Here is a 27800-nt window from a genome sequence, read left to right on the forward strand (position 1 = left end):
ATTGGTATGTGAGTAAGTCATCAAAAAATCGAAATCATTTATGGAAAGTTTTTTTTTGTAACCATTAAAAACCAAGTAGTAAATAACTTGTATTTTATTTATCAAAATTATAGAAAATATCAAAAATATTTGTTTTCTTTAATTATTCCTTTCGAATTCTGCAATTTTGCAATTTTGCAAAATTTTAACAGTTTGAGTGTCTACGTAAACAATGCAGCCATTCATAAAACAGCTGTTGTATGCATTTTCCGCGAAATTTATTTCCTGAATGCATAAGTAAAATAAGTTACCGCAATGAGTGCAATTAACTTCGAAATACGTTTAAATAAGGAAAATAAAATATATTATGAAGGTGTAAGTACTTCAAAAGCACACATTTTTGGATAAAAATATAAGTGTTGAAGTAAAAATCTTTCAGGAATTACTAAAGGGTTGCGTTCATTTTAATTGCACCACGGAAGCTAAACACGAAGGCATACAACTTACGCTAGAAGGTATAGTCAATTTACAGCTAAGCACAAAAAACGTCGGTGTTTTTGAAGCTTTCTACAATTCTGTCAAACCAATAACACTATTCAATACAACACTTGAATTGGCTGCGCCCGGTAAATTGTCTGCAGGAAACTCGGAGTTCCATTTCGAGCTCCCCTTAGTGTGTAACAAAGAACCGCGTGTGCTTTATGAAACATATCATGGAGTATTTATCAACATTAACTACCTGCTACGTTGTGACGTGAAACGCAGCTTTTTGGCAAAATCTCTACAGAAAATACAACAGTTTTGCATACAAAATAAACCAATTGCGGTAGACACAAAAACGCTGATATCGAGTGAGGTGAATTTCAGCATAAGCCCAGAAACATTACAAAAGTCTGCAAAGGAACGTATAAATTTACCACGATTTCTGATCACTGGTAAACTAGATCAGACTGAATGTTGTGTAACACGGCCGTTGACTGGACAGGTGTGTGCTTATTTGCAAATATTTATAAAGTAATGCTAATAAATGTTATTTTGCTTTACAGTTAACAGTTCAACATACTGAAGTGGCTATAAAGTCAATTGAATTGCAATTACTGCGTGTGGAGACATGTGGTTGCACGGAGGGATATTCGAAAGATGCCACAGAAATTCAGACCATACAAATTGCAGACGGTAACATTTGCCCGAAGCTCGAAATACCTATCTACATGATTCTACCACGTCTGTTCACATGTCCAACATTGATTACAAAGAACTTTAAAATAGGTAAATTTGCAGCGTACACAAATGACTTAAAGTTTCTAATTTAAATTGATTTTTTGTGTTTAGAGTTTGAATTAAATCTGCTGGTAATTTTTAAGGATGACTATGTAGTTACCGAAAACTTTCAAATCGTCTTAAAACGCACAGCGCAGCAGTGTGATAAATTGAGTTGAACTAATATTTAAAACAAATAACTACGCATTTTCATGCATTCCCAATGCAAATAATATCAATTTTGAAAAAATACATATATACAAGCATATAGGAACGTAAAAGAAGCAATTATAATAAACTAAGTATATCCAAATATCAACTAACAAAACTAATATTCAATTAAACAGCCTGCGAGAAGTAGCAAGACACAAAGACCGCAATTAATTAACACATATTCATTAAAATTTATAAAAAAAAAAACATTCCATATTTATTTCAAGCATAATATGGACGCGTAAGTTTGTCTCAAGACCACTAGGTAAGTGCTCATAGTTTCACGATAAATTCTACATTAAATATATTTATTAACGAAAACAATTTTATTTACTAGTTTTTATATTACACTACTGACCTATAATGGATTTCTACACATACAAAAATATACATTAATACACATTTAAATTAAGTATACATGTACATGTGCTAAATATTATAGATTATTTTAATAAAATTTACTAAGTTTATTTGTCTATATACATATATAACAATTCGCAAAACACTTCACTCCAACGTGCAATCTAGCTCATTCAACAATATTTGCCTTATTTTGTCGCTTTTTATCATTCAATTGCTCGGCATCTTGTAGCGTTGTTGGTAAGACTTTATCAGTCGTTTCAGGGAAGAGCAGCGTTAATGTACCGCTAATTAAGGCAAAGCTAGCAAAGAGTATTTGTGGTGCATACTCATAGTAATTGGCCTGAAAGCAGTTAAAATTCAATAAACATAAGCGATGCAAAAATATATAAGTTCAATTCTTACCAAAAGTGGTGCTTGTGGAGCCAGCATCGATCCGATGCGTCCAATCATGGAGCAAAATGACAACAAACTGTTGCGTACATTTGTAGGGAATATTTCCGAAGTGAAAAAGTATAAGATCTGGAAACTGCATGTAATAGCAAATTTGCCAACTAAAAAGAGCACCAACTCGGTAACCTCATGATCTATAGAGCAAAAAAAAAAGAGAAACAAATTTTGTGAACTTTAAAAGCACTCAAAGCATCTTTATGACGAGCATACTTCCTCCCACCAACGCTGTAATGCCCATACAAAGTGCACACACCAGCATAGAGCCACACAGCGAGTAGCGTCGCCCAATGCGATCCATAATCAGTAGTGGCAAAATTAAGCCGGGCACTTGTACCAAGCCATTCAATTGGAAATTCGTATACTTGTTGCCGCCCAGCGTGACCGAGGTAAGACTCAGGCCCAGCGCTACCAAAGTGTGTGTGAACCAACAGAAGCAACAATTCAAAATACGCCAACGAAATAGCTTCAACGCTTTCACAATCGGATAGTGGCTTTCGTGCGCCTGCGCTAGCTTCGCTTGGTTTTCCGCTACCAAAGCTTTCAGATCATTTTCTGGTATTTCACGTTTATTTATGCGTGCGGCACGTTTCAACAAGCGTGTAGCATCTTCCTCTCGACCCTGACTCAGCAGCCAGCGTACACTCTCCGGCAGCACGAAAAGGAAGACTATCAGTAAGAGCGCTGGCGTGTAGAGTACGCGCAATAAATCACGCCAATTTTGGAATTGCTGCGCTAAAACACCCAACAGCGCCTCACCTAGCGAATAGAAAATGGTTATGATAGTGGCGGCGGCCACGCGTCGTTTGGGTCCCACTAATTCGATGGCTAGCAGAAATGCCGTTGGAAAGAGTGTGCTACCGACAGCCATATCAATGAATTCGAAAGCTATGAACATGTAGTAGTTGGTGGATATCGAGCGCAGTATACCCATAATAGCGCTGAGGAAACCGCCTACGGCGAGCATTGTGCGTCGACCAAAACTAAAAGCGATAACAAGTAAAAAATATAGATTAAATTGTAATCAAAATATTTTTCATGTTAACTCGTTTCTGTCTAGTTTATTTTTATATGCTTTCGCTTTTTTGAAAAACAGTTAAACGGTTGTCCGCTAGACTTATCGCATATCCATAACGTATTTATAGCTGATTAGCTACTATAAACAAGAAAAGAAATATATCTAATAAATAAATACAAAATGTCCTTGAATGCATTATACTACTGAGCTACTTAAGCCAGCCGTCGTATTAATCTAAATATAAAATTTTTTTTAACTAGATACTTAACGACGCAAAAGATTTGTTGAGATTCCAAACTGCAGTTAAGCATCTCCAGTCTTTTACGTTCCCACGACAGTCGGGTCTACGTAACCGGAACGGACCCGGATTTTTATCCGGTGAAGAACTGTCTACAACAACAACAACCTCCAGTCTTTTAATGCATGCCTTTAAACGTTTTACTTACCGATCTGCAAAAAATCCACCCACTGGTATGCCCACAAACTGTCCAATATTATTCACCGTACCCACCAAGGTCAGCATCCATATGCTCGAGCAAAAGATGGAAAACTGTAAACATTTATATTTATAGAAAGTAAGCCCGAATACTGTTTTGTCTCACATTACTACCTCATTCGATATCGTATATTCAGTATCGCGAAACTTGAAATCGTTTCCACATTTCTCGGTAACACTTTGACTGAAATATGCCGGTGCGCAGAACTCACTCGAGGGCTTTGCATAGTAATTCGTGGATGTACGTTCCGCATTACCATTAGACACATAGCGTGAGCACTGGTCATAGCTGGAGCCCTTCATGGGTATGGTGTAGTTGAGCCATGGTTCATCGTAGGCGCTCCACGCGCTGTCGCACTGCGTCACGTTACATCTGCACATTCAGATTTATTATTATATATTTTATAATTATAATTATAGTCTTTTTATGTAACACAACGAAATTGTCTTCACCCACCTGTGCACCACCGTACTCGCCGTAAACACATACGAAATGGAGAAGAAGGCATTGAAAATCATCGGTATGCATAGTAGCACATAGTTAAAGAGCTGAAAACGGCCGAATTGCCCAATACGCGCCAAAATGCCATCCAACGTGCAGTCATCGTCAACTTTGGTGGAGTCTGCGTTTTCCGTCGGCACCGTCGCAGACGCCGCATTGTTTGTTGCACCGCTGTCAGTAGTCATGATAGCTCTTTGACAACGCCGTGATCAAAGTATTCTTTCTTTTTTTTTCAACTAAGACGATGTTTTCAACAGACCTGCGTGTTATTTGGTAATTTTGATTTAACGAAATATTCCAAATTCGGACGACAAACGCGCGCCGAAACCGAACCGAGTAGCGCGACGTTCCCCAGACGAATAAAGAGTCGCTAGACGGCATTGTTAATCTCACGCTGCCTCACGTAGCCTTGTTGATTGTGCTGGCGGGATCGGCGTATTGCGTTAATTGCTTGTGGATAACCCAGTGAGCATTAGAATTGAAAAGCGATATATTTAGCTTAAAGTAAACTTTAGCAGCTTAAAAGAAGAAAAAAGTTAACAGCGGCTGCATTGTAGCTCTAATACCTTTCACAGGTTCATTTATCTTGTTTTTGATCGGTCAGCATGTATGGCAGTTATAACTTATAGTAGTCCGTTATTGACGATTCTAACAAATTAACAGTTTCCGGCGAAAAATAGAACGTGTGGAATATTTCAGCTCGATATCTCAAAAACTGAGGAACTAGTTCGCATATATACAGACGGACGGATGGACAAACAGACGAATATGGGCCATCCGGGTGCTAAAAATTTCGTGGCAAACTTAATAAATTATGTTCTACTGACGCAATCGGTCCGAATCGTAGCCAAGTTTGAATATTTTCCCTCTCATGGAATAATACTAATTTTAAAAAATTTTTAAATTAAAAAAAAATTAAAATTTGTCGTTTTTAGCTTGAACAAACCCATATAACCCGTTAATACCTCTGTTGATGATAATACCACATAATTCCTATACTTCAGCTTTATGCTTTCTATATAAAAAAATTCCAAATTTCACAAATTGCCTCTTAAATGCTTACTGGGTGTTGAGAGCAAGCACCTCGCTTATGCCACAGAGAGCGCATATTCCTCTTATTTACATATATCATATCATATGTGCGTATAATCTGTACTCTCAAATTGACGGTTATAGTTGTTTATAGCCTTCTTGTTATCACTATTTTTAGACGTTCTTGCTTTATTTTGGAAGCTTCAGTCGAGAGAGATACTCATTGTATGCGCGTTTTTCTTGGTCATCTACGCCGCTTATCAGCGTAGTACTTTAGCAATAAGTTCTGCATTTCCACTTACATACACACATACACACAGATAAATCTACAAGTATATGACTTCATTTATCGACAGGTAGTTCTACGTGCGCTGCGCTAATCTCGCCGGCTCGTGAAGTAAAATCACACAACAGGCAATTAGTTGATCATATATCTTGTACTAGTGTACATATGTATATGTATAATTATAAAATATCTGCAAGTTCGAAAACATTGTGAGAAACGTACGTATACTTGTATATGTTATATGGCATTTAGACCACTATGACGTTCTGAAAGCCCATTGATAGAAAAAATATTTGTTTTTTCCCGCCTCTCACTTCAGCAAGTAGTGCTATTTATAATTTAAATACAGGCAAAGTTATTATTGCTTCGTAATACTTGTATGTATACCGTTGTTAGTGCTGCTGTGTCCAAATTTAAAATAAGTTTATCAATGAAGTTCTTAGCACCAATTTTTTAAAGATAATTTGAAAAAAAATGGAAAATGATGTGTACTTTTATGAGATCTGACACTTCAAACACGAAAAAAATTTCATTTGACAGCTGTCATATTAATTGTCATCATCTATATTAGCAAATAAAGAGACGCCCCTGGCAAATTATGCCTGAAAAAAGATATGCGGTACTAACTAACTGTTATCTCAACACATTACTGTTAATGCAATTAATATTAAGGATAAAATGACATTAATGATATTCAAATATATGAATCGGATCTCCGTATTTAAAGCTATTAACGGTAAAAGCTGTCAATCAAAAGTTATCGCGGCGGCCTCATAAACATACATATGTATATACACATTAATGATTGTTAATACCTTTTTCTTTAGCCAAAGCACGCACGGATTCTGTTTCCTTACAGTGGACCTTAAGTTCAATAAAATGATTAAAATATTGTTGCTCAAAAACTTTTTGAGATATTTTTAAGGGTATAAACTATCCAACTGAAAAAAAAACATATCATCACAGGAGGTTGTGCCCTTAAGGAAGAGCAAAAGATTGCAACGCTTAAACTTCACCTCATTCAATGAATGATTTTCGTATATTTGAGGACTTAAATCATTCATTGAATCTGAGGAATACGGGATTGCATAATTTAATAAAAATTGCAAATGTTGCCACAGAATTAAATAACTTTGTTCACTTAACGTTTGTTTGTGACTGTTAAATCACATCACATCGTGGCGCCAAAACAGTGGCCAGGCATGGAGCATGCGTTTCTTATATAGAGCCAGCTAGCAGCCAGCTGCTCTGTAGTCACCGCACGACACATCGCATTGCAGCGCGAATGTCACCCCAACAGTTGCCAGGCACGGTGCCTGCGTTTCTTATATAGAGCCAGCTAGCAGCCAGCTGCTCTGTAGTCACCGCACGACTGTTAAATCACATCGCATTGCAGCGCGAGTGTCACCCCAACAGTTGCCAGGCACGGTGCCTGCGTTTCTTATATAGAGCCAGCTAGCAGCCAGCTGCTCTGTAGTCACCGCACGACTGTTAAATCACATCACATCGCGGCGCTAGTGTCACCCCAACAGTTGCCAGGCACGGTGCCTGCGTTTCTTATATAGAGCCAGCTAGCAGCCAGCTGCTCTGTAGTCACCGCACGACTGTTAAATCACATCGCATTGCAGCGCGAATGTCACCCCAACAGTTGCCAGGCACGGTGCCTGCGTTTCTTATATAGAGCCAGCTAGCAGCCAGCTGCTCTGTAGTCACCGCACGACTGTTAAATCACATCACATCGCGGCGCTAGTGTCACCCCAACAGTTGCCAGGCACGGTGCCTGCGTTTCTTATATAGAGCCAGCTAGCAGCCAGCTGCTCTGTAGTCACCGCTAGCTGCTCTGTAGTCACCGCACGACTGTTAAATCACATCGCATTGCAGCGCGAATGTCACCCCAACAGTTGCCAGGCACGGTGCCTGCGTTTCTTATATAGAGCCAGCTAGCAGCCAGCTGCTCTGTAGTCACCGCACGACTGTTAAATCACATCACATCGCGGCGCTAGTGTCACCCCAACAGTTGCCAGGCACGGTGCCTGCGTTTCTTATATAGAGCCAGCTAGCAGCCAGCTGCTCTGTAGTCACCGCACGACTGTTAAATCACATCACATCGCGGCGCTAGTGTCACCCCAACAGTTGCCAGGCACGGTGCCTGCGTTTCTTATATAGAGCCAGCTAGCAGCCAGCTGCTCTGTAGTCACCGCACGACTGTTAAATCACATCGCATCAGCACGACTGTTAAATCACATCGCATCGCGGCGCTGTCACCCCAACAGTTGCCAGGCACGGTGCCTGCGTTTCTTATATAGAGCTAGCAGCTGCTCTGTAGTCACCGCACGACTGTTAAATCACATCGCATCGCGGCGCTAGTGTCACCCCAACAGTTGCCAGGCACGGTGCCTGCGTTTCTTATATAGAGCCAGCTAGCAGCCAGCTGCTCTGTAGTCACCGCACGACTGTTAAATCACATCGCATCGCGGCGCTAGTGTCACCCCAACAGTTGCCAGGCACGGTGCCTGCGTTTCTTATATAGAGCCAGCTAGCAGCCAGCTGCTCTGTAGTCACCGCACGACTGTTAAATCACATCACATCGCGGCGCTAGTGTCACCCCAACAGTTGCCAGGCACGGTGCCTGCGTTTCTTATATAGAGCCAGCTAGCAGCCAGCTGCTCTGTAGTCACCGCACGACTGTTAAATCACATCGCATTGCAGCGCGAATGTCACCCCAACAGTTGCCAGGCACGGTGCCTGCGTTTCTTATATAGAGCCAGCTAGCAGCCAGCTGCTCTGTAGTCACCGCACGACTGTTAAATCACATCGCATGCGGCGCTAGTTGCCAGGCACGGTGCCTGCGTTTCTTATATAGAGCCAGCTAGCAGCCAGCTGCTCTGTAGTCACCGCACGACTGTTAAATCACATCACATCGCGGCGCTAGTGCCACCCCAACAGTTGCCAGGCACGGTGCCTGCGTTTCTTATATAGAGCCAGCTAGCAGCCAGCTGCTCTGTAGTCACCGCACGACTGTTAAATCACATCGCATCGCGGCGCTAGTGTCACCCCAACAGTTGCCAGGCACGGTGCCTGCGTTTCTTATATAGAGCCAGCTAGCAGCCAGCTGCTCTGTAGTCACCGCACGACTGTTAAATCACATCACATCGCGGCGCTAGTCACCCCAACAGTTGCCAGGCACGGTGCCTGCGTTTCTTATATAGAGCCAGCTAGCAGCCAGCTGCTCTGTAGTCACCGCACGACTGTTAAATCACATCACATCGCGGCGCTAGTGTCACCCCAACAGTTGCCAGGCACGGTGCCTGCGTTTCTTATATAGAGCCAGCTAGCAGCCAGCTGCTCTGTAGTCACCGCACGACTGTTAAATCACATCGCATCGCGGCGCTAGTGTCACCCCAACAGTTGCCAGGCACGGTGCCTGCGTTTCTTATATAGAGCCAGCTAGCAGCCAGCTGCTCTGTAGTCACCGCACGACTGTTAAATCACATCGCATTGCAGCGCGAATGTCACCCCAACAGTTGCCAGGCACGGTGCCTGCGTTTCTTATATAGAGCCAGCTAGCAGCCAGCTGCTCTGTAGTCACCGCACGACTGTTAAATCACATCACATCGCGGCGCGAGTGTCCCTTTACAGAGGCCAGGCACGGTGCCTGCGTTTCTTATATAGAGCCAGCTAGCAGCCAGCTGCTCTGTAGTCACCGCACGACTGTTAAATCACATCACATCGCGGCGCTAGTGTCACCCCAACAGTTGCCAGGCACGGTGCCTGCGTTTCTTATATAGAGCCAGCTAGCAGCCAGCTGCTCTGTAGTCACCGCACGACTGTTAAATCACATCGCATTGCAGCGCGAATGTCACCCCAACAGTTGCCAGGCACGGTGCCTGCGTTTCTTATATAGAGCCAGCTAGCAGCCAGCTGCTCTGTAGTCACCGCACGACTGTTAAATCACATCACATCGCGGCGCTAGTGTCTCCCCAACAGTTGCCAGGCACGGTGCCTGCGTTTCTTATATAGAGCCAGCTAGCAGCCAGCTGCTCTGTAGTCACCGCACGACTGTTAAATCACATCGCATTGCAGCGCGAATGTCACCCCAACAGTTGCCAGGCACGGTGCCTGCGTTTCTTATATAGAGCCAGCTAGCAGCCAGCTGCTCTGTAGTCACCGCACGACTGTTAAATCACATCACATCGCGGCGCTAGTGTCACCCCAACAGTTGCCAGGCACGGTGCCTGCGTTTCTTATATAGAGCCAGCTAGCAGCCAGCTGCTCTGTAGTCACCGCACGACTGTTAAATCACATCGCATCTAGTGCAGTTGCCAGGCACGGTGCTGCGTTTCTTATATGTCAGCCAGCTGCTCTGTAGTCACCGCACGACTGTTAAATCACATCGCATTGCAGCGTGAATGTCACCCCAACAGTTGCCAGGCACGGTGCCTGCGTTTCTTATATAGAGCCAGCTAGCAGCCAGCTGCTCTGTAGTCACCGCACGACTGTTAAATCACATCGCATTGCGACTGTTAAATCACATGCCTGCGTTTCTTATATAGAGCAGCGCGCCAGCTGCTCTGTAGTCACCACACGACTGTTAAATCACATCGCATGCGGCGCTAGTTGCCAGGCACGGTGCCTGCGTTTCTTATATAGAGCCAGCTAGCAGCCAGCTGCTCTGTAGTCACCGCACGACTGTTAAATCACATCGCATCGCGGCGCTAGTGTCACCCCAACAGTTGCCAGGCACGGTGCCTGCGTTTCTTATATAGAGCCAGCCAGCTGCTCTGTAGTCACCGCACGACTGTTAAATCACATCACCTTAACAGTGGCCAGGCACTGTGCCTGGTTTCTTATTTAAAGTCAGCTAGCAGCCAGCTTCCCCTGAAGTCACTTTCTGACTTCTAATTCAATTAGGCTGCCAGCTATACTGTTTAATTCGAACGTACTCGTATAGCTGCCATACAAATTGATCGATCCAAATCAAATTCGTGTAGGGAAAACTTTTTTACTTGACAAAATATTTTCACGAAGTTCGGCTCAGATTATTGTCAAGGGCAAAGCTATAATCTCCGAATATTTTGTTCAGTTCGGAGCACTATAGCTGATAGCTGCCATACAAACTGGCCGTTCAAAATCAAGATAGAGATCATTTTATATTTTATACCTGTGAAGGGTGTTATGGCTTCGATGCAGCGAGAGATAACTTTTTTCTTGTTTTTGCTATTGTAAAACTGCAGTTTGATGTTATTTAATGCTTTCCCACGCGAGCAGTGGGAAAAAATCAAAATTTTAGAATTTACTTTGATGCCTCAATTCTTCTTTTCTTATTCAATTAGTTTCGTACATAAAAGTGGGTTCCATATCGCCTTAACGACGCTTTTAGTAGCATTTCGCAAATGCCAACAAAAGAAAAAAACATTTTTTTTTAACTTTTTAATTTGATTTAAAATATCACTTTATTTGGAGAAAAAACGTGGAAATGTTCATGCGCACTTACAACTTTAGTATATGTACATATGTATGTAAGTAGCGTATTTATATATAAACTATTAACAAACGTTTACGTAATATTTCTGACTTGCGCATATTTAATATCAATTGAAAAATGTCACTGTACTTGTATACATGTATGTATATAATGTGTATGCAGCTACATATGTATGTATAAAAGTGTTATGTAATATTTTGCAATAAAATTAATAAAGTGACTTAAATTACTAGATGCTTATGGAGAAAGAGTGCGTTTGTATGTAAAAGCGGAGTATATAATATGTATGTACACTAAATTGTACATATATATTATATAAGCTGCATTTTTATGCATAACTGTAAAAGTATATACTAATACAAAAAAACGTATACGCTGCTTTAGAATAATTAGATTTTGCACAGACAATAAGAATGCTTAGTAAAAATGCTTAAAAACTGTATTGTTAGTTTGTTAAATCATGAAATACTGCTTGTTAATACAAAATTATTTGATATAAATCTATAAATGCAATTTAAATATAATAATTTAATTATATATTAACGCTTTTATAATAGCCACGTGATAGCATCACAGTTGTGTGGTGTTTCGTATGAGTATTTAGTACAACAACAAACATTTGCAATTTTTTTTTCAATTATCTTAAACCACTTTAATTAAAAAATGCATTTTGAGTTTATAGAAATTTAATGCGAAGTGAAAAAATTATTAAAAAATATAGGCTATATAATTTTTTCTTAAAATTGTAAATTTAGCAATCTAACTATGAGAAATTGCAGAAGAATGTGCTGAATTCATAACCAAAAAATAAAATATTTTCATTCTAGCTCAAATCCTTAGAACGAATTTTCGAATTTTCGGGATTTTAAGTATGTTGCATGCAGCCAAAATGACGTGTGCCTCTTTTTAATGTTAAAAAACCAAAAAAATAAGTAATAAACTAGCTGCATTCTACTTTTAAACTTAAATTAATTTATGTACCACTTTCTAACCTCACACAAAAAAAAAATAATAAGAAATTAAATATTTTCTACTCTTAAACAAAAGTATGGTAAATAAATAAAAATAATAAAAACAAAATAAAGCAAAATAATATTATGAAATGCACTATTTTTCTCACCTTACAGAAAAAAATAATATTAAAACAATAAGAATAAGAAATTAAATATCTACTCTTAAAAATAAATATGATACTTTTTCTAACCTAAAAAAAAAAAAAAATAAAATAAAATAAAGCAAAATAATATCAAGCAATGAACTATTTTCTACTATTAAACTTAAAATAAAATATGTGCCTCTTTCTAACCTCACAAAAAAAATAATCAAACAATAATAATAAGAAATTAAATATTTTCTACTCTTAAAATAAAGTATGGTCTCTTTTCTAACCTCAAAAAATAAAATGAAACAGAAAAAAAATAAAAATAAAAGAAATAAACCAGAATAATATTAAGAAATGCACTAATTTCTACTCTTAACCTTAAAATTATGTATGTATGTTTGTTTATGGCTTGCCTACTATAATAAATAATTTTCGTAATGTTGCAGGTATACTAGAAGTGTGTGTGTATGCATGTATGTATGTATATGAATAATTTCATTTCTAGCGAAGTGCACATTGTTTATGCGTCTAATTTCACAACATTTGTCATACTCTTCTGTGTCTATTTACTAAATATGTGTTCATTAAAAATTTTCATATTATTTTGTTGTTGTTAATTGAACGCATACATTTATGTACTTGGAGTAGTTTAAGTTTTCCTCTGTCACGAGTCACGAACGCATTTAAACAATTATATGCTCGTTTGCTTTGCGACTTCTTTGCCGCCTATTCTAAGTGTAACGATTATCTCAGAGGTTATACATGGGGTTACTGGTGGCATCGAATAGCTGTGTGCCCGTCGATTCGATCATCGAACGCAATGCAATGCTGCGTTGTTTCGACACCGCCTTACGTAATGTGAGTTCAAATACATTATTCTCATCGATGTTGTCCATTGGAAGATGATCGCGTGTCAGCACAGTTTCGTTGTCGCACAATTGTTGTGTTGGCTTATGTAGCTCTTGGAATGTCAGTTTGTCATTGACATAACTGATGCGATTATCGTTGAATTCTTTTAGGAATGCTTCAGTTTTCTGGTGTTTGATCGCTTCGCTGGGAAAGCATTGCAGTAATTCTTCGAATGACAACTCGGCCACCAAATTATTAAGAATCTCTGTGTGGGTTTGCAATAATTTAGCGGTTAAGTGGAACATTTTGTTGATTTTATGTGTGCTTACCGGTTATATGCGCCTTCCAATTAGGCACCAAGTGTTGCTTACTTAGGATTTTCTTCAGTAGCGACTCCCAATGCTTGGGCGTAAAACCGTTCGACTAAAAATGATATTAAAAAATTTATTAAAATAAGAAAAAAACAATAATTTCGTAGCTATAGTATCCTACACACGTGCTTTTATCCTTAAAAGGGTATAAAAATCTATTAAATGATTGGCTTGATTTTGATCGATCAGATATGGCAGCTATATGCTATAGTAGTCTGATCTGAACAATATGTTCGGATATTGTAGCATGACCTCGAACAAAAATGCGTGCTGAATTTCGTGAAGATATCTCGTTAAATGAAAAACGACTTGATTTTTATCGATCAGTTTGTAAGCTATGTTGGTCTGATCTCAATGATTTGTTCCAAGATTGTGGCGTTGCTTTAAACAATAATCTACGCCAAAATTTTTGAAGATCTCTCGTCAAATAAAAAAGTTTTCCATAAAAAGATTTGATTTTGATTGTTCAGTTTGTATGTTAGCTATACGCTATAGCAGGCCGATCTGAACAATATATACAGAGATTGTAGCTTTGCTTCGAACAATAATATATGCCGAATTTCGTAAAGTAATCTTGTCAACTAAAAAAGTTTTCCATACATAGACTTGATTTTAGTCGATCAGTTTGTATGACAACTATATACAACGGCGACCCGAGATCGGCGCAGCAGCTTCTTGGCAAGATTGGCGAGAATGTGAAGGGTACAAAATTTCAAAACGATTTTCTTGTATATACAGAGCATAGACGGATTAACAGATATGGCTAAATCCAAGTGAACCGGGGCCCGTGACCGTTCCAACAATATTCAGGTTTACGTAACCGGAACGAACCCGAATTTTTATCCGGCCAAGGACAGTCAACTCGCAGATTTCTGGAATTACAACAACAACAATCGAATGAAGTCGGGAGATCGGTGACAACAATTCCCCTCTGCAAATTTTTTTTTGATTTTTTCTTCAATAGTTGATAATTTAGGGGACCCGTATCTTATATGCTTCTCGGACCTCAGTTTTATCTCTACGGCGCTGTTTATATATATAATTTTAAGGATCTTCGACGTATTCTTCTGCCTGCTACAAACTTCGTGGCAAACTTAAAAATCTTCGGGGATGAAAATATTAAACATAAAATAATAAATCCTTTTGCCTCACCTTGCCATACTGCCACATATATTCGGGACAGAAGTTCAGCATGTAGTTGATGGCTAAGTGCTTAGGTAAAACAATAACCAGAAAACTGTCGATTCCAATCAAATCCGGTGTCTTTTGTATGAATGCAATGAACTCTTCAATAATCTCGCGATCGATTTTCGTGGATGCCAAGAGTGACTAAAAAGGGTAAAAATATATTAACTCATACGCACATAGTTTAGTATACAGTAGAGCCAACCTGTATCTTTAGCGTTAGCGTTAACAGCTCGTTATGCCAACCTAAGAAACGCACCTCGCACTCGCCCTCGTCGCGATTGGGAAAACTAAAGTCATCACGCCTAAATGGCGGCAAACGATTCAAATATTGTGGACGATCCAACAAACAGGGTATTGGTCGTAAATATGTTTTTATATGACGTTCAAACTCCTCGCCGCATAATTTATAGTCCGGTATGAATGGCACATAAATAAGCTTACGCTGCTCTGGCACGCCGGCCGGCTGTGCGGCGCTATAACTTGCGGATTTCGTGTAATAATACTGTGTACCCGCGTTTTGGCGCAATAAATTACTTTGCTGTTGCTGCTGTTGTTGTTGTGCGCGTAGTTCTTGCAAATGTCGTATCATGAACTTAATACACTCCATACGTAAGCTAACGAAATCCTCATTAACAGGCTGTTGCTCAACATCGGCTGGCTGTAGATCAGTTATGAGATCACTCAGCGACTTCAGGCGACCCATATACATGCGGAATAGTATTTTGAGTCCTTTCAGATTCGTTTCGGCGTCGCTGCTAGCTTGTGATGACGTCTGCTGTTCATTTGTTTCCAATTGAATGGGCGAAAGTGTTATGTTGCGCTTATATGGCGAGTTGTGTTCATGCAGCTGATCGTAGACGATGCGGTTACGATTTGTGGGATGCGAATAGCTGCGTTCATCAATGGATGAGCTAGCGCCCGAATTCGATTCGGGCAATGAGTTAGCAATCGATTCGTTGTCGCGTTCACTATTCAATGAGGGCGCTTTTGAGGAAGTTTCATCGTATTCATCGGCGCCGACCAAGTGTGGAGGCGAGTGCGAGGGCATGTCGTGTGGATTGTGCATGGGATTCACATCGAAATAGTCATAATAATAGACCTGGAAAAACAAAATATTTTACTATACTATTTAACAATAAAAACAAGCAACAGTTCGTAGAAGGTGCCCGTATTATGGTGCCTTAGAACACCTTACACCTTCATGCAGAGTATATAAGCCACAAAAATTCGTATTATCCTTTAAACTTACTTCTTCTTCTTCTTCTTAATTGGCGCAGACACCGCTTACGCGATTATAGCCGAGTTAACAACAGCGCGCCAGTCGTTAAACTTACTCACCTGCAAAATATTCACAAACACCTTCTGCGAAGTCTGATAGCCTTTGTGTCCGATATGCGAGGCGATATAGTTGAGGAAGAGTTGCAAAATGATTTCCAACGTAATACTATGCTCAATACAAAGCGCATGTATGAATACATCGCTGATAGCCTCAATCAAATCCGTGTTCTCTGTGGCCAATAAAATGGTTTCTGTAAAATCCGAGAAAGAAATCACGCCATGCGCGGCATGCGTTGGTCCGACCAGTGCGCTTGTCGCAGGCGCTTGTCCAAACGAGGGTTTACGCTTGTGTTGCCGACGTGCCGCTTGTGTTGCGGCTGTAGCTTTGTGCTGCTGTTGTGCAGCGTTTGCTGTAGCCGTGGCACCATTACGATATTTAAACAAATCATAATGCTGGGAACCGCGACGTTGGAAGAGCACCGTGCCATCATCGAAGAGCACATTCTTGTGTTTGATTAGCGCTACGGCCAACTCACGGCGACTCAAACGTGCCACTACTTCTTGTGCGAGCAGATAATTGGACATGCGACAGGCTGTCACAGCGAGCAGTAGATTCTCGTCAGGATTGCTGGAAAAATTATATATTAAAGAAAAATAAATATTTAATTTAATTAAATTAAGGGTTAAGACTGTTAACTTACAGCTTGTCGAGATATTTAAGGTAATTGACCAACTCTCCACTGATTGCGTCGGCCACCACTGGCGAATTCAGCATGATTTGTGGTATGTCTGCGGGCGAATATTTGATAAACATATTGAGAAATTCCAGAGACAAAGGCACTTGTGGGTAGCCTTGTTCTATAACACGATTCGGCGTGAAAAATGGTTTCACCAACTGATTGAGAAAAGCGGCCAATAGACGATCAGTGCCCAAACCGAGTAGGAACATTTTCACAGTATAAATTAGACCGATCAATTGCGTCTCATCGACTACTGGCGAATTGGTGCAGTTGCCAAATGGTAGTTGTTGTTGCTCAATGTAAGCGGGTTGCACATAGGAGTTTATATAGTTGCTGTAGATGTCGGCAAGTTGTAGATTACACATTTTGTAAAACCCAGTGGCCTGCAGGTACACCTCTTTCTTCCGTGAGCTGGCAAATAAATTATGTACAAATGGAAATTTTATAGAAATAGCATAGAATTATTACGAAACTGGAGAAAACGATAAAATTGGTTGCACTGAAACTGTATTACCCTTTACAGGTGCATTTTTATAGTATAAAAAGGTATAGAAAGATCTTTATTCTGGTTTTGATCGGTCAGTTTGTATCGATCTGAACAATATGTTCGGAAATTATAGCAATGTCTTGTATAATAATCTATGCCAAATTTCATGTAGATAACTTGAAAAATAAAAGAGTTTTTCATACGAGGAATTGAGTTTGATCGGTCAGTTGTAAGACAGCTATATGTTATATTGGTCCGATATCAACAATTTTCTCGGAGATTATAGCGTTGTCGTAGATAACAATCCCTGCCTAGTATCTTGGAGATACCACGTCTGATGAAAAAGTTTTTCATACAAGCACTTGTTTCCGATTGTTCAGTTTGTATGGTAACTATAAGCTATCGTAGTCTGATCTGAACAATTTCTTTGGAGTTTGTAGCAATGCCTTGGATAATAATAAAAATCATTACCGTATTGAGAAGTCTGCCAATTTGCGACAATTTTCCACAAACTTGGTGCGCAACTGTTGTTCACGCTCCTCGGCCAACTGTTCGCATTGCAGCGATAGACTCAAACGCAACATAATATGCGCCTCCTCCATTAAATCGTAGAAATTTGTGCTGCTTGCCGCACGATACGATTCTGCAATCGCCTCCAAATCCTCAATCACATGCTCCACCGGTGGCACCTCCAAATTGTACAGCGTCCATTCGTTCAGCTGTGCTTGTTGTGCCGCATTGTTGCTGCTGCTGCGTAGCAAATTCTTTACTTTGGCCTCGGCTAGTATGCGCGCAGCAATATTCCGTCCACCCGCATTACCGCTACCCACGCCACCACCGCTACGTCTTTTATTGGCTTCACTGTTGTTGTTGTTGGCCAGTGCACTGTTAGTAATTAGCACTAAATTGTTGCGATTCACACAGACATATTGCACATGCATGAAGGCGCAGAGGCCAATGACGGCAATGGCCGAATTGACATCGGGGCTGGATTCCTCGGGGAAAAGTCCGCCCAATGTGGGATATTCAAAGCGATTGTTGTAGAGTTTATGGCCAATGCGTGACGTGTGTGTCTCCACGGACTCTGTGGTAATTGCATAGATGACATAATCGTTGATGTGCACCCGCAAAACGGGCGCGGTGAAAGAGTATGTGGCTATAGGTTTCTCGTTCTCACTGTACCATTTACCTAAACAAAAACACACGCGGTTATTAAATTGGCTCTAAAATATTAGAATATTACATATGTATATAGCATACCTTGTGCACAAAACTGATATAGATAACCGTCGACGCTGCTTGCCACCAGCAATGCATAACCAACGCAACTCTGATGCTTGCCGGATTTGAGCGTGCGCCGATTGGCGTGTTTGGTTGTGGTCACCGCGCCAGGCACCTGCTGATTGCCCATGTCGTATTCGGAGTCCTCTAAATCATCCTCGTGCGGATTACGTTGGTAAATCGCTTTCAGATCCATGCAACGCAAAATATCCACAATTCGTCCATTCGGCTCCGAGGACTTCATACAGATCTGCAACAGTTTACGCACATCATATTGTACGCTGGTGTCCTCGTTGTAAGCGTAGGTCATGTTGCCATGGCTCGAGACGCGCTGTGAAAAAAGTAATCGTTATAGTGACTAATTGTGTTCAAAAACCGTTTCGCCACAGTCACCTGCACATTCATAGCTTTCGCTTCATTAACCAGCTTAATTTTAATGTCGTTAGCGCGCGCTGGCATAATTATTATCTCTTGTGTATCACCTACACAACCGCCACCACTAGCAATCGAGGTCGCGCCCATACCGCCGCCACCGCCACCAACACTTATGGCATCGCCCAGCTCCCACTGAGATTTTAAATCCACTTCGAATTCACGTCCACAAGCCGAGTTCACTATGCGCGCCACATTGAAATCGATTGGCGTGCGTCCTGGAAAACCGGCCACACCCATCGGTCGTCCACTTGATGTCGTTTCCAACGAATCTGTTTCAAAGCTGTTGTGACTCGAGGGACCGGCGCTCGCTTTGCTCATTAAACTCGATTCCGAGCTAGAGATAGCCTCGTCGACATCCACGTCAGCCACATCCTCCAAACAGACACCACCACCGCCGCCACCGCCGTAGTCATTATCTAATGGGCTGCAGTGTACACCACCAGTTGCGCTGCTGCCTACCACATCGACCACTTTGAAAGCGACGCAGTAGCGATTATTCATCGCGGCTATGACATTCTCGGCAAGACACAAACGCAGCGGCACGAAGTTTAGATTTACAAAAAATTTAAACGGTAGAAAGTCAATGTAGGAGAACCGTGGCTGAGTGGTCTCGTGTGTGCACTGTGTATACTCGTATAGGTAGATGCGCTCCTTGCTGCTCACTATAATGTTGCCGGATGTCTGACAGCACTGTATGAGATCGGGTGGGCTGCGTAGTGGTAACTCTATGACATCGATGCTCTCCACCAGCGGTGCTTTGGGTGTGGTCATAGAAGCTATGCGTATTGTAATGGGTAGGTCGATCAATTTTGCCTCGGAAAATTTCCAAAAATTGGCATAAATGCGTACAAACATTTTGGTATCGTCCTCCGGGCAAATAACGGTGTTATTGCTACTGCTGGTGCAGCTAATGCCGGTGGTGCCAGTTTGTACTGGAGTGCCAAGTGTTTCCTTTTCCAATGTGAGTAAATATTTGCCTACCGTTAAAAGGAAGGAAGGGAAAATTTAAACGAATTTAATTTAAACTTACAACTGTTATCGATTAATATCGTTATATCGATAATTATCGATTTCTATTTCGATATATAAGACGATATTTTTGTCGTTTATATAAACAAATTTAATTTAAACTTAAAACTGTCAATTAAAATAAATATCGATTTATATTTCGATATATAAACTGCCGATTTTTTAAATTGGTGTCACATGCATGCAAGTGAGTTAGAAGGGGTTAAGGGAAAATTTAAACGAATTTAAATTAAACTTAAAACTTTTATTGATTAATATCGTTATATCGATTTCTATTTCGATATATAAAAGACATTTTGTCAATTATTTTATTTAGTGCTAGATGCGTGCAAGTGAGTCAGAATCTTGTTCTCTCAATGAATTCCAATGGAAATTTCGACGATTCGATGTATGATTACCTACGACCCAGATTAAACCCTTTATGAACATGACAATATTCTGAATATAGCTTCGATTGGGGTTTTCAAGGTTGAATGAGCAAAATTTCTTCACTATCGATATATTTTTAATCGATTATTTTTATGTTAAATCGATTAATGATTATAATAGATATCATAGCAATGCGGTACTCTTACTCTGGTTAAACTCATAAAACAAGTGAGTTAGAACCTTGTTATCTTAAGGCATACCCTTGACGATTCTCTATTTGACGTCCTACGCCTAGATTAAACGTGAAAAATCACCCATTTAAAACTTTGCGATATTTGTAATATAGCTTCAATTGGGAGTTTTAAGGGTTGACCATGCAAAATATTTTTACTATCGATAATTGCTGTGTTAAATCGCTTATTTTCGATATATTTGTAATCGATAACTTTTTTTGTTAAATCGATTATCGATTATGATCGACACCATAACAATGTAGATTTACAATTCGGTACTCTCATTTTCGTTGAACTAATAAAACTCACCTGCTTCGCAGTAAATCAAGTGCACCACTTCGCCCACCGTTGCGAGCGTATACTTCGTGGGTAGGCGCTCGTCCGCGGCAGCCTGAGCTGCAGCCGCCGCCGCTTCGGCCTCAGCAGCGGCATACTCACTAGCCGTGGTAATTGCATTCAAATCGATGCCATTCAATTCGTTGCGTCGCTGCTTGCCACCGATATCGTAGATTTCGATAAATTGCTCGGCGCTGCTCACAGCAATGCGACTGGAATCTATCAACGAGGCGGAGAGAATGTCGCCATTCAGGGAGTATGTGTGCTGCTTGGCAAAGTTATAGGCCTGCAGAATTTTCACCATGTTCACAGCTGGTTGACGTCGCGCTTAAGAAGATTAGACTGGAATGCGCTGCAAAGATTAGAGCAAATTTTATTTCGTATATTAAAAAGTAGTTTATCTGATCAAATGTGTAGCTAAAATTTTTTCTAAAATCTACATTTTCGCTAATTCTTATTTTCTGCACGATTTCGGCACGCATCCAACGCCCAACGAGTCACGAGTGACTTCATGCCATGGTGACAGCACTTAGCGGCATAATGTCATACGGGCGCGTCACACATGCACATAAGCCGTTATGTGCACACATGCTTAGCATTTAACTTAATACATGGAAAGTATAAAAAACGCCACCAACCTGCACACATTAAATGTGTTAAGACACACTTTTTGGCGTAAACCGACGCTTCACTGCACCGAACTTGCAAAAAAAGAAACTTTTGTTTTATATTAACTGTCGTCGCGCATTTATGTGTTGATAATGCGCTAGTTTGCGCCGCCTAGCCGTCGTTGCGACTGTGCGCGTCGCTGTGAAAAGCCAAAATGAAATGCTGAGCCGCTGACACTTGACGCGCTTTGCTTTGTGTATTTACCTTACGGCACAAGCGCTGACACCACCATCCACGAGCTGGCGCTGGTAAATGGAGCGAATGACATCAAATCAGCTGAAGTGGTCACTCAGACGCTGCATACACACGTACATGCCGACATAAGAGTTCTAACCCGACTGGTCAAGTGGTCACCAACCGCCCACTCAGCCGCCCATTTAAGCATGCATGCATGTATTTGTTTGTATTTGTATTAAAGTATGTGTGTGTGTTGTGTTTCAACATGCAAATAAAACACTAGCAATTTGCTTAGCTACACAACCGTATTTACGTTGGGTCTAACATTTACTGGCGTTTTTGTCTTCCGTCTGCTAATTGTCATATGTGTTTGTTTGTAATTGAAAAGTTATTAATTGCGTGATAAACAGGGTCAGTCTATGAACATTTTTGTGTTAGAAAATAAAAATAAAAAATAGTACATAATTTATACACAAATAATTATACTTTTTCTGGGTTTGGTTTTGCTTTTTCGTTTCTGATATCTCTCTCTTACGAGTTTGAAAGGTGAACAAAAATTATACAAAGATGAAGAGAGGTAAAGGTAGTAAGCATTTGCTGCTATGTGTGGACACATAAGAACCAAGCTCCTGGCTTTATTCTGATGAAACACAATTTCTCTCTTTTTGGCCAAAGCTGGGCGCTTGTGGACGATTGCTGTTTTCAGACGGTTCAATAGTTGAAAATATAATTAAGAGTTTTGCCGTAGGAGAGCAGTTCATAGTAGATGATTCCATGCCACCAAATATATAGCAAAACTTTCCAGACTGTCAATTCTGACTTAGATATTCCTCTCTTATTGGCCAATAGTTGACAGAACAGGTTCGAATTAAGAGTTTAACCGTCGGAGATCAGCTCATATTAGATGATTCCATGGCAATCGAATCAAAAATATGTATCAAAACCTTCCAAACCGTCAATTCTGACTTAGACATTCCACTCTTATTGGTCAAATCTGGCCGCTTCTGGTCGATTGTTGCCTTCTTTAGGTTCAGTTGTTGCCAGTATAGCTTCAAATTAAGAGTTTGGCCAACAGCTAGCGGATGATTCCATGTCACTTGCACCAAAAATATAGCAAAACGATCCAAAAATATGTACTCGAAACCTTCCAGACCATCAACTCTGCCTAGACATTCTTCTTTAATTGGCTAAAGCTTACCGCTTCTGGGCGATTGCTTCATGCAGACGGTGCAGTTGTGCAGTTGTTGACAATGCAGGTTGGAATTAAGATACCAACCGTAGGAGAGCAGCTCGTATTAGATTCTCTGTCAAACCCATCAAATATATGATAAAACCTTCCAGACCGTCATTTCTGGCTTAGGCATCGTTTATACCGGCTCACCGCGATTCGAGAACGACCGTTTTCGCTTGATGTGGTTATAAGTGATGCGTTTTTCACTATCCCTGATCATCCGCTTCATAAATAGATCGATTTTGTGACGATTCAGCAGCTATTCCGAGTTAACATCTTTTTAGGTTAGGTTAGCTTACATTGCCTAGCCGCCACGCCATACATAGACTTACACGTGCTTGGTAATGCCATATGGAGGTTCATTATTAATAATAGTTCCGGTTTACGTCGCGCAGGATGCCAACTTTTTTTGCGTAGTTTAATAGAGACTTGATATCTAATTTTGATACTTCATCCAGTTCCCTTGAACTGCGAAATTTCTAGATATCTATGCCAGATTCTAGATGAGGCCGAACATAATTAAAGGAGGTGTTCCAGCGTCTCTCTCATGTCTACTTCCTGGCACTTTCTACATGTGTCATCGTTAATAGTGGTTAGGCTCGCATGTGATGCCAGTAAGTTGAGACCTGTGACTAGGCCAATAACCGGCCTGTAGCTTTTTCGAGACCACGTGAGTAAAAAGTTTTTTCTTCCGTTTCTTTTCACCCTGATCCGTCTATCAGTACTTTCGCGAATTTCGTTGTGCATCGTTTTTAACGACTTGCGTACTTTCTCAACTGGTTCGGTACTCATGTGGATGGCACTTTGTCAATATTATCAACTATTTCGTCTCTCGAAACGCTAAACATCCGACTTTTCTGACTGCTATACTCCACAAATTCCTTCATTTATGAACAAAATGCAGTTTTGAACCCATTATGTGTGGACTTCCCTTACAGACTCGCTCTTATTCATTAATTGAAGTAATGTTGTCCAGTTTACAATCTTTGATATGGTAAAACTACGCATCTGTTCTGTTGTAAGGAAAAACTGCTTAGTAGCACCCTGTATTTTCGTGCTAAGCTATTGCCACATTCAAAGAAATTTAAAATTACTTATACCCTTCCATTATGTATATTCCTACGACTGTCTGCTAATATTTACAAGCCCTTAGTTGGAGGCAACTTAATACTCAAAGCAAAAACAAAGTAATTAGGTCAGCAAATTAAAAGAAATATATTATTAGCACACATTTAGCCCATAGAATACTCGAATTCTAAGTCAAAGACAACTTAAATTTCAACACAACAAACATATAATGTCATGCAAAACATTAAATTAATTAAAAAAGAAAGGCGCGCAGTGAAAGAGGCACATAATGCCTGCCATAAAAAATCATGGAGTATATGTTATATGCACTTGTATGTATATCATTAGGGAGGTCGGTTATACTTTGTGAAAGTATTTTTATAACCTGAACGGAGTTTACTGATATTTGTAATACCCCGAAGGAATCTTTGGAAACTCCATAAAGAATATACTACTATACATATGTATATAAATGCTCAGTGGGATGAGATGAAGCAATTTAGTCAAACCTGTCTGTCCGTCTGTTTTTGAGATATCGAGCTGAATTGCACACGTTTTTTACTCCTCAAGAAACTGCTTATTTGTAGGAATCGCTGATATCAGATCACTACTATAGCACATAGCTGCCATACAAACTGACCGTTCAAAATCAAGTTCTAGTATTGAAGACTTTTTTATTTGACAAGGTATTTTCACGAAAATCGATAGTGCAATCTCCGAAGAATTTGTTTAGATCGCATAACTATAGCATATAGCTGCTATACAAACTGACCGAACGGATTCAAGTGCTTGCATGGAAAACTCTTTCATATGACGAGATATCTTCTTGATATTTGGCACGGATTATTATCCAAAGCAAGGTTTACAATCTACGGACATATTGTTCGACTCGGACTACCATAACATATAACTGCCATATAAATTGATCGGCCAAAATCAAATTCTTGTATGCAAAATTTTCTATTTGACAGTATATCTCCACGAAATTTGGCAGGTATTATTTTACAAGGCAACGCTGCAGTTTCTGAATATGCTTTTTAGATCAGACTACTATAGCTGCTAGTTGCCATATAAGCCGACCGATCAAAATCACCGTTCCCACGACAGTGGGGTCTACGTAACCGGAACGAACCAGGATTTTTTTTTATCTGGTCGAGGACTGTCAACTTGGCAGAACTCTGCCTCTACAACAACAGCAACCGATCAAAAGCAAGTTGAAAATATTTTTTTTCTTTTGTGCTTTAAGAAATGCATAAAGAAATCTAAAAATAAAAAATTATCACATTTATCCATCTCCCTTATATAACATATTTACATATATTCTCAAGAGTAAGTTGTGGTGTCCATTGAAGCAAAGAAGACATAAATTTTAGGCAAAAAAGAAAAAATAAATAAAAAATAAAAAAAAGTAAGAAACTTAAATGTGACTAACATACAGCATGAGTGATGACGATTTTTGTGAATAATTGTGGGCAGACACGCGTTCTTGCCTAACGGTTATAATAAGACGCGGATATCGACTATAAAATGGTCTAAGTCACGCCTGGATTTGATTTGCTGACAAAAGAACAGAAAATATAAATATGTGTGCCTGTACGATTGACTATGCTGTGTATGTTAAGGTAGCCGCGACGGTGAATAGTATTTATTTCCGGTTGTAGGTGGGCCCAGTCAATAAAAGAAAATCGTCAAAAAAATAAAGACACAAACCAACGGACATCAGCTAGTTAACTAAAATGTTGCACAAAGTTGTCGTAATCATTTTCAATCACAAATATGTAAATGAGCGCTAGTTGCCACGATGATTGGACCCAAATTAGACGCATTAACGCAAAAGACTAGCGCTGCTAAAATGATTAGGTCGTAATAAAGCAATTTTTAGACTTGCACGCATTTTAGCCTATCACAATCAATCTTCATAGAAATGTTAAGAATATTTTTTTCTTTTGCATGAAAGTTAATCACCTACATACATTCATACCGCATAAAAAAAATTATTAAAAATTATTTTAACCCAAAAAGCTTGACCTCATTTCGCCACTACGTCGCAATAATGTGAGCGTCAAATTTCGCTTGGCTAAGTGCATAGGTGTGTGTGTGTGTGTAGTAAAATTCGATATGGCGGTTAATGACACCAAACGGAAACGGAAAAGGCATTGCTTCAGTCAGCGAACGCACAAGTTCACGGCTTGCACACCTTTACACACACACACACACTTATGAACGCCATACATACAATTTCGTGTGCTGAAAACGATGGCTGGTCAAAACAGGAAGGCGCGTTCGCGTGTTCGTCGTGTGTGTTCGCGAAAAACACATTTGCGTTTGTTTACCTCAATGCTACATATGTGTGCAACAGCACATATTTTTACTATACGACGCTGTATGCATGTGTGTGTGTGTATTTGCTTGAGTCCTTTGGCTATTTTTAATGCCAACAGCAATTGACTTTGTTACTTGTTTAACATTGATTTTGTAGCGCAACAACAACAACTTGCAATTGCAGCTGAAAATAAGTTGTGCAATCAAGCGGTATTTATTGTTGTTGCTGTTGGCATTCTGTTATAGCCGCGCTGTTGGTATGGCGTACATGGTGTACTGAGATTTTTCTTCCTAATTTGTTGGCATTAATTTTCGCAAACGAAAAATCAATAAGCCTGTTCGAGTGCACCGAAATCGCGAGCAAATTTTATATAACCGAAAGTGCTTTTAAACACAAATATGCTTTTATAACATTTAATCATGGTTTACAAGGGAATTTTTGTGCTTAAATACAAATAACACTTACTTTTACTGACATCTAAACTAATTAAATTTTGTTACTCCTCCTTTATCACTTAATTCACTCATACACAAATTTAATGCTTTCAATATTTTCTTAATGCACACACACACACTTAACTCATATCTGTCTCTTGAATAATTAAAATTGATTAGTATTTAATTGAAACCAATCGCGTTTGAAATTTTCTGCGCTCGCACTCTATCAGAATTATATGTTTTTTGTTTTCTGTTTTGCATTGCATTCGGTTTGGGGTGTCAAAAAGTGACAACAATTGCTGACAGCGCAGAGAACGTTGAATTTATACGATTTCTGCTGACAGCGCCCTTTTCATTTCTGCTTTGTGTGTCTTTCGTAATATGCAGAGTTGCATTTTACAGTAAGTTTTGTTCTAAAAAGGTGAAGTGAAATAATTAGTTTATTTTTAAAGAATATATGTGTATATTGCATTAGTACATGTGACATGAAGTTGTTGAGGAAATATACTACCTAGAGTTAGGCATAAGGCAACTTTTTGAAGTATATTTCAAGCTAAGGCCTTTGCTATTGCTAAAGCAGCGGATCTGGCCTTCAATGCACCTGCAGGCAATTCCAGAGTCAACATCCACGTAGACAGCCAAGCAGCAATCAAGGCAGTAACCTTATATTGTAGTATATCACCCAGAAGTGTCTTGGGAAGCAGGGCAGCAGTGGAAAGTGTTGCCAGAAATAAGCAACTTCACTACTACTGGGTGTCAGGCCACAAAGGCATCGAGTGGGCAATGAAATAGTGGACGAGATTGCCAAGAATGGTGTACGACTAACATCACAAAATGTGATAAACATTGGAAAACGCATGCATTGTCTATACGACGATATCGACAAAAGCATGGTACAGAAAATCAAAACACGATGGAACGAGCTACCTGGGTGCAAGACTGCAAAGGTCAAAAAGGTAGATCGGAAATACACGTAAATCCTATTGGCACCTCGATAGAAGAGACTGTAGGAACATGATCGGAATACTAACTGGTCACTGTCTGGTGGCGGCACACGCCCATTCTCAGATCGAGATTACTGCTGGAAATGTTTAGAGCAGGGCATAAGATAAACAA

General features: G+C 39.9%; 3 protein-coding genes across 4 annotated transcripts; 1 reads left to right on the top strand and 2 right to left on the bottom strand.

The window, feature by feature from the left end:
- The first annotated feature begins 219 nt into the window (after positions 1-219).
- On the top strand, positions 220-1558 carry LOC126761847 (vacuolar protein sorting-associated protein 26C). The gene is made up of 4 exons (XM_050478270.1): positions 220-354; positions 419-964; positions 1026-1248; positions 1312-1558. The coding sequence occupies exons 1-4, from the start codon at positions 295-297 to the stop codon at positions 1416-1418; spliced, it is 936 nt and encodes a 311-aa protein (XP_050334227.1). The 5' UTR covers positions 220-294; the 3' UTR covers positions 1419-1558.
- A 197-nt stretch (positions 1559-1755) lies between these two features.
- LOC126761837 (solute carrier family 22 member 3) lies at positions 1756-6111 on the bottom strand. Its single transcript, XM_050478252.1, has 6 exons — positions 4234-6111; positions 3891-4149; positions 3727-3830; positions 2476-3245; positions 2218-2399; positions 1756-2155 (listed from the first exon to the last, which is right to left on the bottom strand). The coding sequence occupies exons 1-6, from the start codon at positions 4461-4463 to the stop codon at positions 1982-1984; spliced, it is 1719 nt and encodes a 572-aa protein (XP_050334209.1). The 5' UTR covers positions 4464-6111; the 3' UTR covers positions 1756-1981.
- Positions 6112-12285: 6174 nt separating this feature from the next.
- LOC126761834 (uncharacterized) lies at positions 12286-26950 on the bottom strand. Of its 2 annotated transcripts, none has more exons than XM_050478243.1 (11): positions 26713-26950; positions 20753-21131; positions 18771-19789; positions 18357-18708; positions 17568-18285; positions 16571-17020; positions 15930-16497; positions 14794-15690; positions 14556-14732; positions 13362-13455; positions 12286-13297 (listed from the first exon to the last, which is right to left on the bottom strand). In XM_050478243.1, exons 2-11 carry the CDS (start codon positions 21081-21083, stop codon positions 12933-12935), a joined length of 4971 nt encoding a protein of 1656 aa, XP_050334200.1. In that variant the 5' UTR covers positions 21084-21131; positions 26713-26950; the 3' UTR covers positions 12286-12932. The 2 variants fall into 2 exon arrangements, with proteins under 2 accessions (XP_050334200.1, XP_050334201.1); XM_050478244.1 differs by lacking the exon at positions 26713-26950 and adding an exon at positions 21418-21465.
- Positions 26951-27800: the final 850 nt, after the last annotated feature.

The sequence above is a fragment of the Bactrocera neohumeralis genome, chromosome 6, assembly GCF_024586455.1.
Source record: "Bactrocera neohumeralis isolate Rockhampton chromosome 6, APGP_CSIRO_Bneo_wtdbg2-racon-allhic-juicebox.fasta_v2, whole genome shotgun sequence".
Lineage (NCBI taxonomy): Eukaryota > Metazoa > Arthropoda > Insecta > Diptera > Tephritidae > Bactrocera > Bactrocera neohumeralis.

What these genes read in the sequence shown, in the direction of transcription:
- LOC126761847 (XM_050478270.1), top strand. Translation starts at nt 295, where the DNA reads ATGAGTGCAATTAACTTCGAAATACGTTTAAATAAGGAAAATAAAATA. An exon ending in ATAAAATATATTATGAAGGT is followed by an intron (nt 355 to 418) that starts GTAAGTACTTCA and finishes AAAATCTTTCAG; the next exon opens with GAATTACTAAAGGGTTGCGT. An exon ending in TACAAAGAACTTTAAAATAG is followed by an intron (nt 1,249 to 1,311) that starts GTAAATTTGCAG and finishes TTTTGTGTTTAG; the next exon opens with AGTTTGAATTAAATCTGCTG.
- LOC126761837 (XM_050478252.1), bottom strand. Translation starts at nt 4,463, where the DNA reads ATGACTACTGACAGCGGTGCAACAAACAATGCGGCGTCTGCGACGGTG. An exon ending in GCGAGTACGGTGGTGCACAG is followed by an intron (nt 4,150 to 4,233) that starts GTGGGTGAAGAC and finishes CTGAATGTGCAG; the next exon opens with ATGTAACGTGACGCAGTGCG. An exon ending in TACAGCGTTGGTGGGAGGAA is followed by an intron (nt 2,400 to 2,475) that starts GTATGCTCGTCA and finishes TTTGCTCTATAG; the next exon opens with ATCATGAGGTTACCGAGTTG.
- LOC126761834 (XM_050478243.1), bottom strand. Translation starts at nt 21,083, where the DNA reads ATGGTGAAAATTCTGCAGGCCTATAACTTTGCCAAGCAGCACACATAC. An exon ending in CTTAAATATCTCGACAAGCT is followed by an intron (nt 16,498 to 16,570) that starts GTAAGTTAACAG and finishes TAATTTTTCCAG; the next exon opens with CAATCCTGACGAGAATCTAC. An exon ending in TTGGAAGGCGCATATAACCG is followed by an intron (nt 13,298 to 13,361) that starts GTAAGCACACAT and finishes AAACCCACACAG; the next exon opens with AGATTCTTAATAATTTGGTG.